The sequence below is a fragment of the Cupressus sempervirens genome, chromosome 7 (assembly GCF_028749045.1).
Source record: "Cupressus sempervirens isolate cs-2001-9-10 chromosome 7, ASM2874904v1, whole genome shotgun sequence".
Lineage (NCBI taxonomy): Eukaryota > Viridiplantae > Streptophyta > Pinopsida > Cupressales > Cupressaceae > Cupressus > Cupressus sempervirens.
The window spans coordinates 775,278,049-775,291,981 of NC_143124.1; the positions used below are offsets into that span (position 1 = coordinate 775,278,049).

Genomic DNA, 13,933 nt, shown 5'->3' on the forward strand with positions numbered 1-13,933 from the left:
CTCCTTTCGAGATTGGAAGTCTAAGAGGCAACAGATATATGCAGCCCATCTTGTCCTTTATTGGTTTTGATTCCAATGTTAGACATTTTTGCAGGTAATAATGGAGCTTGCAATACTTTTGATCCAACTAGTAAGGATGAATTAGTCCTGATATCTATACCTATTGGAGTACCTGAGATCCCTGTCGAGGAATTGAAGGAAACAACAGACAATTTTGGTCCAAAATCACTGATTGGAGAAGGTTCATATGGTCGGGTGTACTACTCAACCTTAAGAAGCGGTCGCCCTGCAGCTATTAAGAAGCTTGATACCAGCAAGCAATCAGATCAAGAATTTCTTGCACAGGTTTTCTTTTTTGATGTTATGTTTTTAGTAGCAAGTAGATTTGACATTCTGTTTCACAAGTAAATCTTAATCGTAGATCTTTTTTCTTCTTTCTTGAAGAATGACTGTGTTGTCATTTTTGGATTTTGTGTGTAGGTGTCTATGGTTTCGAGGTTAAAACATGAAAATATGTTGGAATTAGTTGGATATTGTGTTGATGGTAGCCTTCGTGCACTTGCATATGAGTTTGCTACAATGGGATCATTGCATGACATTCTTCATGGTAGGTGTAAAAAATTATTACACAATCCCTGTTAGCATGATTTTTGATCTAATGCATGGAATATATCAGATAACTGGATGCTTTACAATAACAAATATGTTGGTAGAGGATGGCCTTGGAATATTATTCAACCAGGAATATGACTCATCATTGTGGAGAAAATACAGTGTAACAATGAGAGCCCCAATATATATGCAATCATACTTAAGGTTTTTAATTATGTCTGGACAAGCAATTCACTATATTGTTAGGATCTGAATGTTTGGAAAGTAACAAAAAGTTTGTGAAGGTGGACACTATGATGTATTACATCTGGTTGGTTTTGATGTGCAAACTTGCTAAGTAATAGGGAAAACCCATATGCTCAAGCTTGGTAGATTTCTTTGTGTTTAGTTTCCCATATTGTTTCTTGATTCTTTACTTGAAAATGTGTTCGATTCTAGGCACTTAGTTGAGAATGGAATGAACCACCATACAAAATAGTGGACATGTGTGATACTTTAAGTATTTTGATGTGTGAACAATATGGGAACCACCAAGGTTGCGAGTTAAAGTATTTTGATGTCAATGTAATTATCAAATCCTACAATATGGTAGCACTACTGGAAGAGATATAGAGATGAATACCATTGTGTAAACCTTAGACAAACCAATATCTTAATGACATTTAAATAGGAAAACATTTTGCAGAAGTTAATTTTAGGTTAACAGTCTATGCACTTGCCAGCAATCAATGATTATGACTGCAAGTACTATTGACATTTCTTACTATCTCTCATTCTTTCACTACCATGTCTGACTTGAAACTCAAAGACACAAGATTCAATACGCTTTGTTACTGCAATAAACCAAACCAGCATACTATACTCTATTCATTCTCCATTTCATTGAAATCCAAGCAAGGCAAGCATATAACCAAGAAACTTCAACTCAGAAATTCATCTATACATGATGCCATTAACAGTACAGTTACCCTATTAGAAGGTAAGTATAATGGCATAGAAGAAGGTAATGAGTAATGCATCTCAACTTTCAGAAAGCAAGAAGTTAATCAGCACTCACTATTCAATTTTCCATTACCTTTCCATCTTCATCGCTATTTTAAAATATTGACTAGCATAACACAGAACCTTCAAAACAAGAATGCAGCCATGCCATGCTAAACAAATCTATATACTGTGCTGTTGGTACTGCCAAGCCTATTTGAAAATTTCATTCATTATTTTATCAAATCCTATATATAATATGTAGAATTGACCTAATCATGATATAATGAACTATAAAGGAACCTAGAATAATCAGTTGGATTGATTGTTATAGTTCTATGTCTTTACTGGTTCCAATACCGAGAAACCATTAAGAATTCTATGACAGTGATCAGCAGTTGATCTTTTGGTGTCTCACCCCTACCGTTCTTCACATCATTTTCTTCCAAAACAAGATAACAGTTGTCTCATATTTAACATAATCAGCCAGAACAAAAGTTTGATCTATTTTATTTTTTAATGACATTCTCTCTAATTTTACCTTTTGACCAAATCTCTGTCAACTGGAGCATGAGATCTAGCACTAATGAAAATTGGACTAGCATGTGGAAATATTAATTCTGTCCTTACTGTGCAGTGTGGAAGGTGTGCTAAAACATTTGCTAAACGTCTTCATCACATTCATCCATCTGATCTAATCTTCCTAGATGGCTAAAGGTGGTATCATACAAGCAAAAGAAAAGTGAGACTATGGATTTGATAGATCTCAGAGAAACTAACCTTGACTAGCTGAAAGTAGAGTGGAGAAAAGTGAGAATTTCCAAATTTTTATGAGCAAAGACACAACTCTATATGAACATGTACAAGACAAATGGAACCTTTTGTGAATTTTGGAAGGGCACCAAAATTTGCATCAAGAAGAGGAGGGGTATTGGAGCACAAACTGCTAAACAGAGATCAGTAAATATATTGTAGTACTTGGGCCTTGTAAAAGGGCATGCACTGCAATGTGAAACCCTCTGGAGAAATAAAATCAGAGTATAATATGCAACAATCTACTACCTTACTTGCCTGTTTTAGGGCATCCTCACAAATTGCACTTACACATATTGATATAAGTTCTATAAGATTCTAAAATTTGGAATCCTTGCAGAATTTTTTTAATAGAAGATCATTACTTTAGTTTACTATGTCAGTTTCCTTGTTGGTTAAAATATAAAATATGCTTAGGTTTTTATAAAATATAATAGCTTCTAATTCCTACTTTGATTAGAGTTCAGAGCTCAATGCAGTGGCCCTAGCCAAAAAACTATAATCTCCTTTCTTATGCATTTGTATCAAGCTTTTTGTTCTCTCCATCCCCGAAAGTACTAGTGACATCTGAAATGGAATTCTGTGTTATTCCTCACACAGATTGCTGTTAAATAATGTGATTAGCCTTTTATTTCCCTCTTCACTCTTACATCATTTGCAGGTTTAGTTAATATTAAGTGCTCTGCATATCATGAGATTTACCAGGGTAATTACATTGATTACCACCTTGTTTCAACTCATTCTAGCTACTGGGACTTCCATATTTTATTAGCTTTAGTTTTAACTTTTAACCAAGATGATGACAGAGTTGTGATAATTCTTACTCTTGCTTGTGGTATAGAGGGTCAACTAGTCTTCATCATTAACAATCTAGACTGTAGGGGTATATAAGCATTACCTATTTTTTCCCTGTCTATAGGATTCTTGGTTGTGGATGTTAGGACATGCATTAAGAATTCTAGGCTTTCTCTCCATGCTAGTTTATTGAGACCCCTTCGTTTAAGCAATTCTCTAGAGGACATCATCAAACTCTATATTGGCCCTTTTGCAGTGATCAATGAGAATGTTTGCCCTGCTTCTGCCTTGAATTTGATTTATGCTATAACCTTATTTTAATTCAAGTTTTAGTAGTTAGAATAGCTAGGGTGGGAACAAATTTCGGTTTAGAAAAAAGTTCCATGATATTAATCCCATTTATAGTCTTCAACCCCCATTTGAGGTGGGTTTCCAAGGGTCTTTCGAAGTCTTTAGACACTCCATGTTAAGGTGCTTGTTCAAGAGGTTGTGTGCTACTTCTATTGAAGAGTGCTTTCTTATGACCATCTAGATGCTTGACAAAATAGGAATAATTCTGCTTCAAAGCTCCCATTAAATATGTACAATTGGCAGTCATGGGATAGTGGATTCTTCTGTTAATTTCTTTCGGGATCCATGTTGACAAGATTGAGGACATTTTTTGAGATAACATTCATGCAGAGAATTTTCACGCCTCATATCATGTCTAGATTTTTGTGCGTACTATTCTTGATGATATGGTTCTCTTATCTTATTGTCATTGGGGACCTCAACAATTAGATTCTCTTTCCTTGTTTTTTTATTCAAACATTTCATTAACTAGTGGTTAATCATAGTAAAGCTAAATTTATGGTCTTGAATACTTATCAAATTGTTCAAAATTATAGGTTTTCCATAGAAAGGAAATAAATTATATTAATGGCCATAGATGAGCAAAAGAAGGTAAATGAGACTAGAAGCTATAGAAGTTAACAATAGAAAGTGAAGAGAAAACCCTAGATCTAAATAATGAAAATTGAAAGTACATATGACAAAATAATATTCTATGCCATTAATAGGATGCAAAACAAATGGCACTAGAGGGTGAAAAAAAGCCCCAAAAGAATGTGTTAGGGAAGACAAGATTCGGGTTTGGGGCTCGGGTTCGTGGATGGGTTCAGGTTTCAGGATCGTGGGTGGGTTTGTAAGTATATATATATATGCAAAAAAATGAGAAATGTGCATAATTGTAAAACTAAGTCATTTCATAAATTCATAGTATGAATATACCAATGTTACTTGATCATTGATCAATGCCAAAAGTCAAAGATAAACGTTATATACTCGCTCATTAATCTATGTTCATGATTGTAAAGAAAACCATATATTAATTTACTAAATTGCAAAATGAAATTTCAAAACATAAACTAGTTCAACATAATGATATTTGACAAATGTTTAATAGTTTATCAATGATCATAGACTCATAGTATCAAAGATGCAAATGCCCTTCAAGGGTCAAATGGGTCATCAAAAAATGAGGGATCAATAGCTTCATCCCCAACTATATCTATATCCTCATCATTGGAACCCAAATTGGTTCCACTAGCCCTAGATGCTGTCACATCCTCCTCCTCAACATCTAGCAAGGTAATTCTAGCTAGATCTTGGACGATCATTTCCAAGTCAGTAGTCTCGGGTAATACATCCCATAGCTTCTCTGGCCCCTTATATTTGGGATCCTTGCATGACAAGAGGCATTAGTTGTTGTGAATATATACTAAGTCCTTTTCTTTCTTGGAACCCAACCGGTTACGCTTCATTGAGTGGATAAATGAGTATGTACTCCGATTCTGCTCAACAATAGAAAAGCTCGCAACCTAGAGAGACAACGAACAAAATTTTAAAAAATTAGAAATTGTAAATTATAATACAACTGGAATTTAAGAGTGCTAATTCTATAAGCTAAGTGGCTATAAAAAGGAGAAAAAAAAGAAACTTAAATACTTACTTGTGATAGGATCTTAATGGCAAGAGGTTAGAGGTATATGTAACCTTGCCCATGTAAGTACCACCATCCAATGGCATCCATTCTACTTTGGTCATTGATTGCATCAAGGTCTGCATTTTTTCTTGAAACAAAGTTTGCAAACTCTCTTCTAACATTCAATGCCACCTCAGGATCGCTAAAGAGCCTGCTTAATGCCCTCTTATACCCACTAGCAACCTCAGGATCTCTGTATAGTGTCACTCTACTTGGAATAGAAAGTATCTCACTGCTATAATACTTGGGAGAAAGTGCATATGTTAGGAGGTGTAAAGGTGTAGTCATCTTGTTCCAACGATGTAAAACAATTTTCTCTACCTGTTTCTAGAAGGTTTCCTCAGGATCCTGATCTCTCCTTTGAATGACCTTGGATGTCAAATGATGTTCATGTAAGTTATCTTGATGTAGTGTTAATTAAAATTCAAAATCAAAATCTCTCAATAAACAATGATAAAGTATTGTATAATAGTTTAAACTTACCATTTTCACTCTCTCTAGCATGGAGTCCATGGCATCAAATATGTCCCCCTAACAAGACTCATTAGTGTTAGAAAACCGAAGCATAGACATGATGGGATCGATGAATTCTAATACATATTCCAACCTATTCCAAAAATCATCACTCAAGATCAAATCCTTTACATTTTTAGCCTTTTTTGTATAAGCTTGCTTCCATCCACCCCATTGGTTACTGATAACCATTTGGCACAATGCTTGTCTCACCCTCACAAGTCGTCTAAGGATGATTGTGTGTGAAGCAAACCTTATTTCATCGACCTATTACCATGTTAATTTAAATTGTACGTTTATAACACATTTCAAATATGTAAAGAACACAAAAAACATTTTATTCAATTATGTAAAGTATGACACAAAATGATAAATGAAACTAAATAAAGTTACCTTCAATAATTCCAAGCTGGAGAAATTTCTGAAAATTGCTTGTGACATATGGTGGCTTGTCACAAACATTTGGATCTCCTCATCCTCATTCACTTTTTCCACCCATTCAATTTGGGTGCCAATTACTTTCATGACCAAGTTCAAGGAGTGGACGGTGCACGATGTCCAAAAGATATGATCATAATGTGCTTCTACCAAAGCACTTACAAAATTTAGCATTGTCTCTTATTATTTGGACAACATTGTCCACTCCCATAGACTGTATGGATTCGATGAGAAGCTCGACAATAAAATTTGCATCCTTTACTTGCCCTTCACAATCAATTGCCCTAAAAAACATTGCTCCCTTGAGGGAAACAACGATCACATTTATTAATGGACGGATTTTGCAATCTTTCCATGCATCAGAGACAATACTCAACCCCATTTGGATCCAAGAATCTCTAATTGGTTTGAGGGGGGTGTCTACATTCTTTCTCTCATCATGCAATATTGTGGTTCTCAACTTTTCATATCCAGGGCCTCAATAACAACGAGATGCTTCATTTATTGCTTGCACCATCTCTCTCCAATATGGTGAACTCACTGGATTGAATGGAACACCATTTGTAAAGAGGCAATGCCCAACCTTTATGTTAGCAATTTCTCTCAATTCATTTTGAAATTGACACAGCGAGAATCTAGGAGTACCCCTATAGGAGGTAATCTGGATCCTTGGAAATAACCACACAGCAGAAAAACAACACAAGAAACCAAATTTGATACCAAATGCAACTCTTAATTCATCAAATGACTGTTTACATGCAATGTGCTCGATTGTAAGGGCTCCTGGGTTAGGGCCAAATACAAAAACCAATTACAAAAACAGTTCTGCAAGATCCCTCAAGATCCAATCCCAACACTAGCTAGTCTAGATCCACGCTCTGGTAGAAACCTCCAAGGAGGATCTCAACTTGTGCTTGCAAACCCACCAAGCAATCTCCTTGTTTCCCAAACCTCAGCTACTAGCCCTTCTCAAAATTCGCTCCTCTGCCACATCCTCTTCTCCAAGATGGATGATATAATGACTTAAGACTCCACAAAACACCCTACTTATATCCAACTAGATCATAGGTCGGCATAGCCAATTATAAATTAAAATAAACCCTTACATTAAATGCCCATGCAAGCTACAAGTCGGTTGCAACACAAATTAAATGCACAAGGTCGGCCCACAGACAACTCAGTTAACACAAAACCAAGCATCAGAGAAACTACGTTGAGTATCAACAACTCCACAAGCATAATTGAGCCCTTCAGTGACCGAGCCAACTCGGGCAGCACTACTGCCGAGTTCCCAGTGTAAACTGAGCCACAGTATACACCGAGTTCCTCCTTTGAAGACCGAGTCCCTTCAATAATCGAGCCACTCGGTTAATACAACAACCATGAACAACTCAGTATTGATCGAGCCACACCTCCTCCCTTGATCGAGTCCTCCAACTCCAAGGTCAAACCACACCAACATGCAGGATTGCTAGCCAACCAAGGATGCTCTTGCATCAAAAATGCCTTATCTAATGGACCTCTCTTGTAGGATGGGGGTGTTTCTATTTCTTCTTCATCCGTAGAAGGGGCAGGTAGGAAGGGATGTTGTCTAGTGGCTGTTTGAGAGGTTGGTGTTGGTGGTTTTTGCTTTGTTCTATCTCTTTTCCCCTTTGACACTAACCTATCAGCCTCTTGTTGTTCTTTTAAGATGCTTGCTAATTGAGAAGCTGGCAACCCCTTTCTACCTCCATTTGGGGGTCCCTAACACATGCTAATCCCTTGACCTGTTGTGCCTATGAAATGATGTTTAACTCGGTAATATGAGCTTCTATATTGAGTTTGGCAAAAACTGCATTTCCATATATACCCTCCCCTCCAACGCATTTCTCAATTCTTGTTGTATACTTCTAGAAAGAAGAACTTTTATCAATTTTAAATCTTTGGGATCCCCCCCCCCCCCCTTGAACTTTGACTACTCATTCTTGCAATCTATAACAAAAATAAAATAAAAATTCATAACTTATACAAGAACTTGATAACATTTTAGAATAAAAAAACTAAAAAGAAACTATCAAAGAAGCAAAGTGAAGGATCAAATGCATAATTGGAACACTCAACATTGATTCTTGGAAGGATTTGAGACTCCACAAACAATCTCTTCCAACTTGCACAATGCCAACACCAAAATGAGAGCAAAATGGGAGATTAGAGGAAATAATTATTTCTTATTGGGCTTCTTTTAGGGTTAGAAACAAAACGAATTTAAAAATCAATTTTATATATTTTTTAAGTGACTTTTTTCATTTTGGCCCCACGCATCGTGGGTTCTCCCGGATTTTCTTGGGTCTGGGCACGATCCTTGTTGGGGACTATTGCGCAGACTTGAGCGGACCCACAATCCCCAATAGGGACCCTGCCAAGCACGGACCCACAGTCCTCAATAGGGACCCTACCAAGTGCGGACCTACAGTCCCCAACAGGGAGCCGTCTCGGACCCGAACCTGAGCTCCAGGGTCTGAACTTGACTTCTTAGCCTCTAGCACAAAAGACCATGAATTAGTTGGTGTGGTCGTGTAAAGTGATTTGTGACCTAATATAACATCTTGTGGCAGTTGGATTTGAGCTAGATATTTGAATTTCCCAACAGTAATATGTTTAGGGTTTTGATAGGTCAGTGGAAGCGGCAAAATCGGTATGAATAGGTAAATGAAGGATAGGTTTGATGCTATTGATCGTGGTCTAGTTTGTGTGTGAAGAACTGAAAGGTGTGGTCTTGCTAGGAAGAAGAGAAGAGAGTTGAGAAAAGTAAGAGATCTTAAGTGGATCAGATCGTGCTATTTTACAGATCAATCTTTTTGTTGTTCCCTATCAATTACAACAAGTGAAATCCCTTAACTGGGTGAATCCTAATAGGTCCTTATTGTAAATCCTTTAACAGGGTGACACTTTAACTAGTGTTCAAAGTCCTCTAACAAGGCTACTTCTATTAGGGTAAATCTTCTAGCAGGGCTAGAGATAAATCCCCTAAAAGGGACAGTATCTTTGTAAACACTTAACAGGGTTAAGCTGCTAGCAGGGCGTCTTCAAAAGAGTACCAATTATTTGTGGCTACTAATCCCCAGTACGGTTTTGATCTAAGTTGGGTTTTCGCATAACCAAAATAACTGTGTCAAATGTGTTATTGATTTCATGTGATGGAAGTTTTATTTGATGCTTTAAGTCGATTACTGGTTAGAAGTTTAAAAGGTGAAAAAAAATTGTTTGTTTGGCTGATTATTGATTCATCCCTCCTCCAAGTAATCTAATCACTTAGGGCCTGTTTGGCTGTTGGAATATGAATTGATCATTGGAATTTGTTATTATGTATTTGTTATAATGGAATTTGTTATTCCAAACTTGTTTGGTTCAACAAAACTAATATTGGAATTGTTATTCTAAATCTATTTGGTTCAACAAAACTAATTTTGAATTTGTTATTCACAACCCCATTTAACCTCACTCAAATTTGGATCTACTCCATCACTAGGCTTGGGTCAAATCACTTCAGGTGTGTCATATCGTAGCTCACCATCATCACCACACGGAAAGGAAGGAAAGATATGTGTGCCTCCTCTATATCAAACTTCATGAATTGATTTCCATTTTCCAATTGAAGCTCAAGCTTGTGAATAAACCTCCCTTCTGTGGTGTAAATGTTTTTACATGACCCATTGTGCACGAGAGGCATCTCTCCCTCTCTATACACAAACAGCTTAAACCTCCTCTCCATTTCCATATATCTCTCGCAACAATGTAACATAACCATTTATTACACCCTGCATTACAAACCAAAATACATTGACTTTGGAACCCCATTGCTTACTGCTCAAATGCAAAGGTGTCTCTATAGATAACGTCGTGCGGACTGAATCCCGATGTGTTACCTTTTGCAGTGGGGAGGTGCACACCTTTCCTTATGGATGCTCGTGCCCTGCTCAGCTCCATTTCCACTCGCTCCTTCCCTTTCACTTGCACATTTATTCCGTCAAATTGCACAGGATAACATTGCAATAATTCACAAATTTGTTCATACCAGTAGTGAGAAAGCTTACATAGACAGTTGTCTTCTGGGCAGTGTTTTTGGCTGTTGAATTGTGATATGTGGCATGTAAATGATGGTGGGTATAGTCAATTTATGGGCTTACAGTAAATTTTCAGCGGAGGATGCAATGATGATGGTAGGTTTGGTGCTGAGGTTGAGGCAGATTTGAAATTTCCATCAAATATGAAAAAGTCAAAACTGGAATAGGATTAGGCTATTCCAATTCTACCTTTTCAGGTGGAATAGAAAATGCTTGTTTTTGGACCAAAATTGGAATACGTATTCCTACTCTCAATTCCAGTTGGCGCACCCAAACGAAGGATTTGAGATTTTTGGAATTTATAGATGCCTATCCAATAAATTCTTGTTGCCAAACGGGCCCTTAGGAACAACAAAAAGAAGCAACCTAGTCTCCAAGTACCAACAATGCCAGTGTTTGGTGAGGACTAGGGAACTAGTTGGGACAAGTGAATTGATCCTCTCAAATGAGAAACATGCTAGATATGGATCTCTCTCTCACACCCAAAATTAGAGGGTCCCTTGAATTGGAATTTGCAGATGTGGAAAGAAAGCTTGAAGATAATCTCTAAGTCTAGTGGCTGGATGGCAAATTTGGCTTGGATGATGCACTAAGGAATTGTCCCATTGCCAATGGATCATGTGTTGGAGGATGAGAATCAGTACCCTCTCAATATGAGACCATTCAAGGACCCTAGAGTTATGTCCCTAAACTTTTGAAGCACATAACTTTTAAGTTTGTTGATCATATCACGAAGACACACTTTGGAGGGGATGTCTTGGAAGTGGATTTGAACACATTGATGTTCCAAGGCAGAAATAGAGGAATGCCCATTGCAAAGGTGTATGTGAGAGGCAGACTTCATGCTAAATGATGCATCAGAAAATTGGACCCTTAATTATGTGCAGCCCAATGTGATATCTAGAAAGTCAGATAATGGAGATCATGATTGACACCTATATAGGTTATAGGCTCGAGCATTAGCTAAAGACTTAAAGTCACATATCTTAGTCAAAACACTATAAAGTTTTAGTGCTACTTATTGCTTAGCAATTGTTCTCTTTCAACTTGGCATACTTTCTAAATTCTGTGCAACAATGAGTGTTTTTTTGCCTTATTAGTTGATAGCTGGGTGCAGTTCTTCCATCTTTTAGCATGAAAACACTTTTTAATTTAATGGTATTCTAATATCTCTGAGTTGGATGTTATTATTTTAGAACAAGGACTTTTCTGCTTTATTTTTTATTTTATAGGTTAGGATTGTTGAAGTTATGATAGCTGCAATAGAGATTGTCCATTATTCTGATGGCGTTCCATATTCATCATGGTTGCTGCTATCTGATGTCTTCTCTAAGTTTTGGCTCTTCTCACGTTGTAAGAGTTTCTTATACTTTATGTTTGTGTTGACTAATCTTTGCCATGTGTATTCATGATGATGACTTCAGAATGTTGAAAGGTCTTCGGGTGTTTCGATAGCTTAAATGAATATTTATTTGTTTGTGCTGCTTGTGATAACAAGTGCCTATACTCTTCATGGTGCTGTTGGTTCATATGGTGTTAACTTGCGACACTCTTTATGAATGTGCCATTTCACATTACCTTGCCGCAGTGAATGTTTGTAATGGCAGGAGTCTTATCGGTTGCCATCTCTTGTACTTGGGATGCTGTGATCATTTATGTTTTTGTATTCATTCATTCTCTGCAGTGAATATTATTGGAGCCTATCGGAGATTGTATGTGTGGGTGCGTTGAGTAATGTTCAGAGGAGACTCAACTGTATTGGAGTTTTGCAGACAGTTTATGATATAATTTATGTGTGAGCAGTATTAAGGGAGATAATCTATACATTGTTTTGTTTATATCTGCAGTCAATATCGGTTTGCATTTCTGCTTTAAATACTTATTGACTCTAATCTGAAACGTCAATAAGAAGACTTGGTAATCGATTCTGTCATAAATTATAATTGATGAAGAAGTTTTCTTTTGTAATCAGTTTTATGTAAAGTCTGTCATTTCTATTGAAGCCATGTGTATATGCAGGATATATTTTTGTAAGTGTTGAACTTAAAAGGAAGTCATTTCATATGTTTTGCGAATTCGGAACACGACACCATGTTGAAGTGAATTCTGATCTTTGCATGATCATGATATATTGAAGAGCTTCTGAAAGTGCAGAGATATTGTAATGTGTTTTTGAGAAACTTAATAAAGGAATCATCCATTGGTGTGGTTGGGCTTTTCCCTTGGTGAGGAGGATATTCCCAGGATAAGAATTTATTTGATCTTTTCTTGTGTTTTTGCATTTCAGTTATGTTATTCTGGTTCTCATAAACTTAACAAGGACTTCTCTACTCCTACTACACGTTCCACTGATATGGGGAATTGTTTTATTTTTAAACTGTAGAGTTCCCTTGTTCTATAAAATAGACCTTGGGGCTTACCGTTAAAAGAGAGAACATATTGAGTGCTGTGCCAGGGCAGTGCAATTCTTATTATTCTCACTAGAAGATAGATGCAGTATTGAGGGCTCAGTTTTGTGAAGTATGTTCTGTTCACATCTTCAGCAGTATGTTTCTGTAGATTAGCATACTCAAATCTGCTGTTTTTATCAGATTTATTTATTTTAAGCTACGTCTGAGTGCAGATTCTGCATACTGTGGTCTGAGAATCTGACATTTATTATATGACTCCCTATCTATTTTGATTCACTAGTGCTTCTATACAGATGCCTTGAATAATCATGTCTTTTTGAAGCAATCTTAAAATCCAAATGTCCAATATTGGTGAAAATATTGGGTTACCTGTTGAAGACCTCTTGATTGATATGTATCGAGAGAGTGTAGATATTTATGCTTCAATGTGTGTTCCTTTGTAAATAGGCAGTTCTCCAATAATATTTTTTACCCTGAATTTGTTATTTCTTCACAAACTGAGCCTCCAGTTCTTGTTGACCTTTGCACCTTGAGCAAGTTGCTTTCTTATGAGTACTCCTTGGCCATCTTCTCTTATCTTCTTGCAAAGAGGATAATTAGCAAAGCTGATAGAGGATGGGTATTAACAATACACTCAAGCTATGTAGCTCCCTTGTGCAATCTCCCAATTCAAAGATAGCTCTCACATTGAGCATTTCTTGAAGATTGTTCATGCCACAATTATTTGACCTGACTATCTTCAACATCTTTTTATTACAAGTTGAAACAAATAATCACGATTTGCAAGGCTACACAACTTTGTTGTCTTTGGTCTTCCAAGAAGTGGAGATGAACGAGCAATCCATCTCTGGATTTCCTCTCTTATAAATTGGAGGAAGATATCAGTGCTTGTAAAAAGACAACAGGGTGCCAATTATCTTTGAGAAGTAATTACTTGAATATGTTGGGCTTTTAAGGGGGCTTCCAATGAGGCTAGGTGCCCTTGCCTTTTTGGGTGAAACTGCAATGTGTTCTTACTAAGCATCTGGATATGGATATTAATCAATGGAATCAACAAAGTAAACTGGGTTGAAAATTGGCTATCAAACTGGAAGAAGGGATGCTCTTGGCATTAGGCATACACTGGGCTTTTCTCCCAATCGTTCATTACTTGCTCATCTTGTCCTATTAGAGCCACCATCTGTATATACTGATTTGTCTATAAATGTAGATTTGTGCTCTTGTTTTCTTTTTGGTGTTGCAAG

General features: G+C 36.8%; 1 protein-coding gene across 6 annotated transcripts in view; it reads left to right on the forward strand.

The window, feature by feature from the left end:
• The window catches only part of LOC149549615 (pto-interacting protein 1-like), a 99,622-nt gene that overhangs the window by 74,711 nt on the left and 10,978 nt on the right, over nucleotides 1-13,933 (forward strand). For 3 of the 6 annotated variants that reach the window (XM_089792932.1, XM_089792930.1, XM_089792934.1), the window contains 2 exons: nucleotides 95-345; nucleotides 481-607. In XM_089792932.1, the coding sequence (XP_089649058.1) occupies nucleotides 95-345; nucleotides 481-607 (378 nt within the window). Of the gene's footprint in view, nucleotides 1-82; nucleotides 346-480; nucleotides 608-13,933 lie in introns of all 6 variants that reach the window. The other 3 variants (XM_089792931.1, XM_089792933.1, XM_089792929.1) reach the window with 1 other exon arrangement.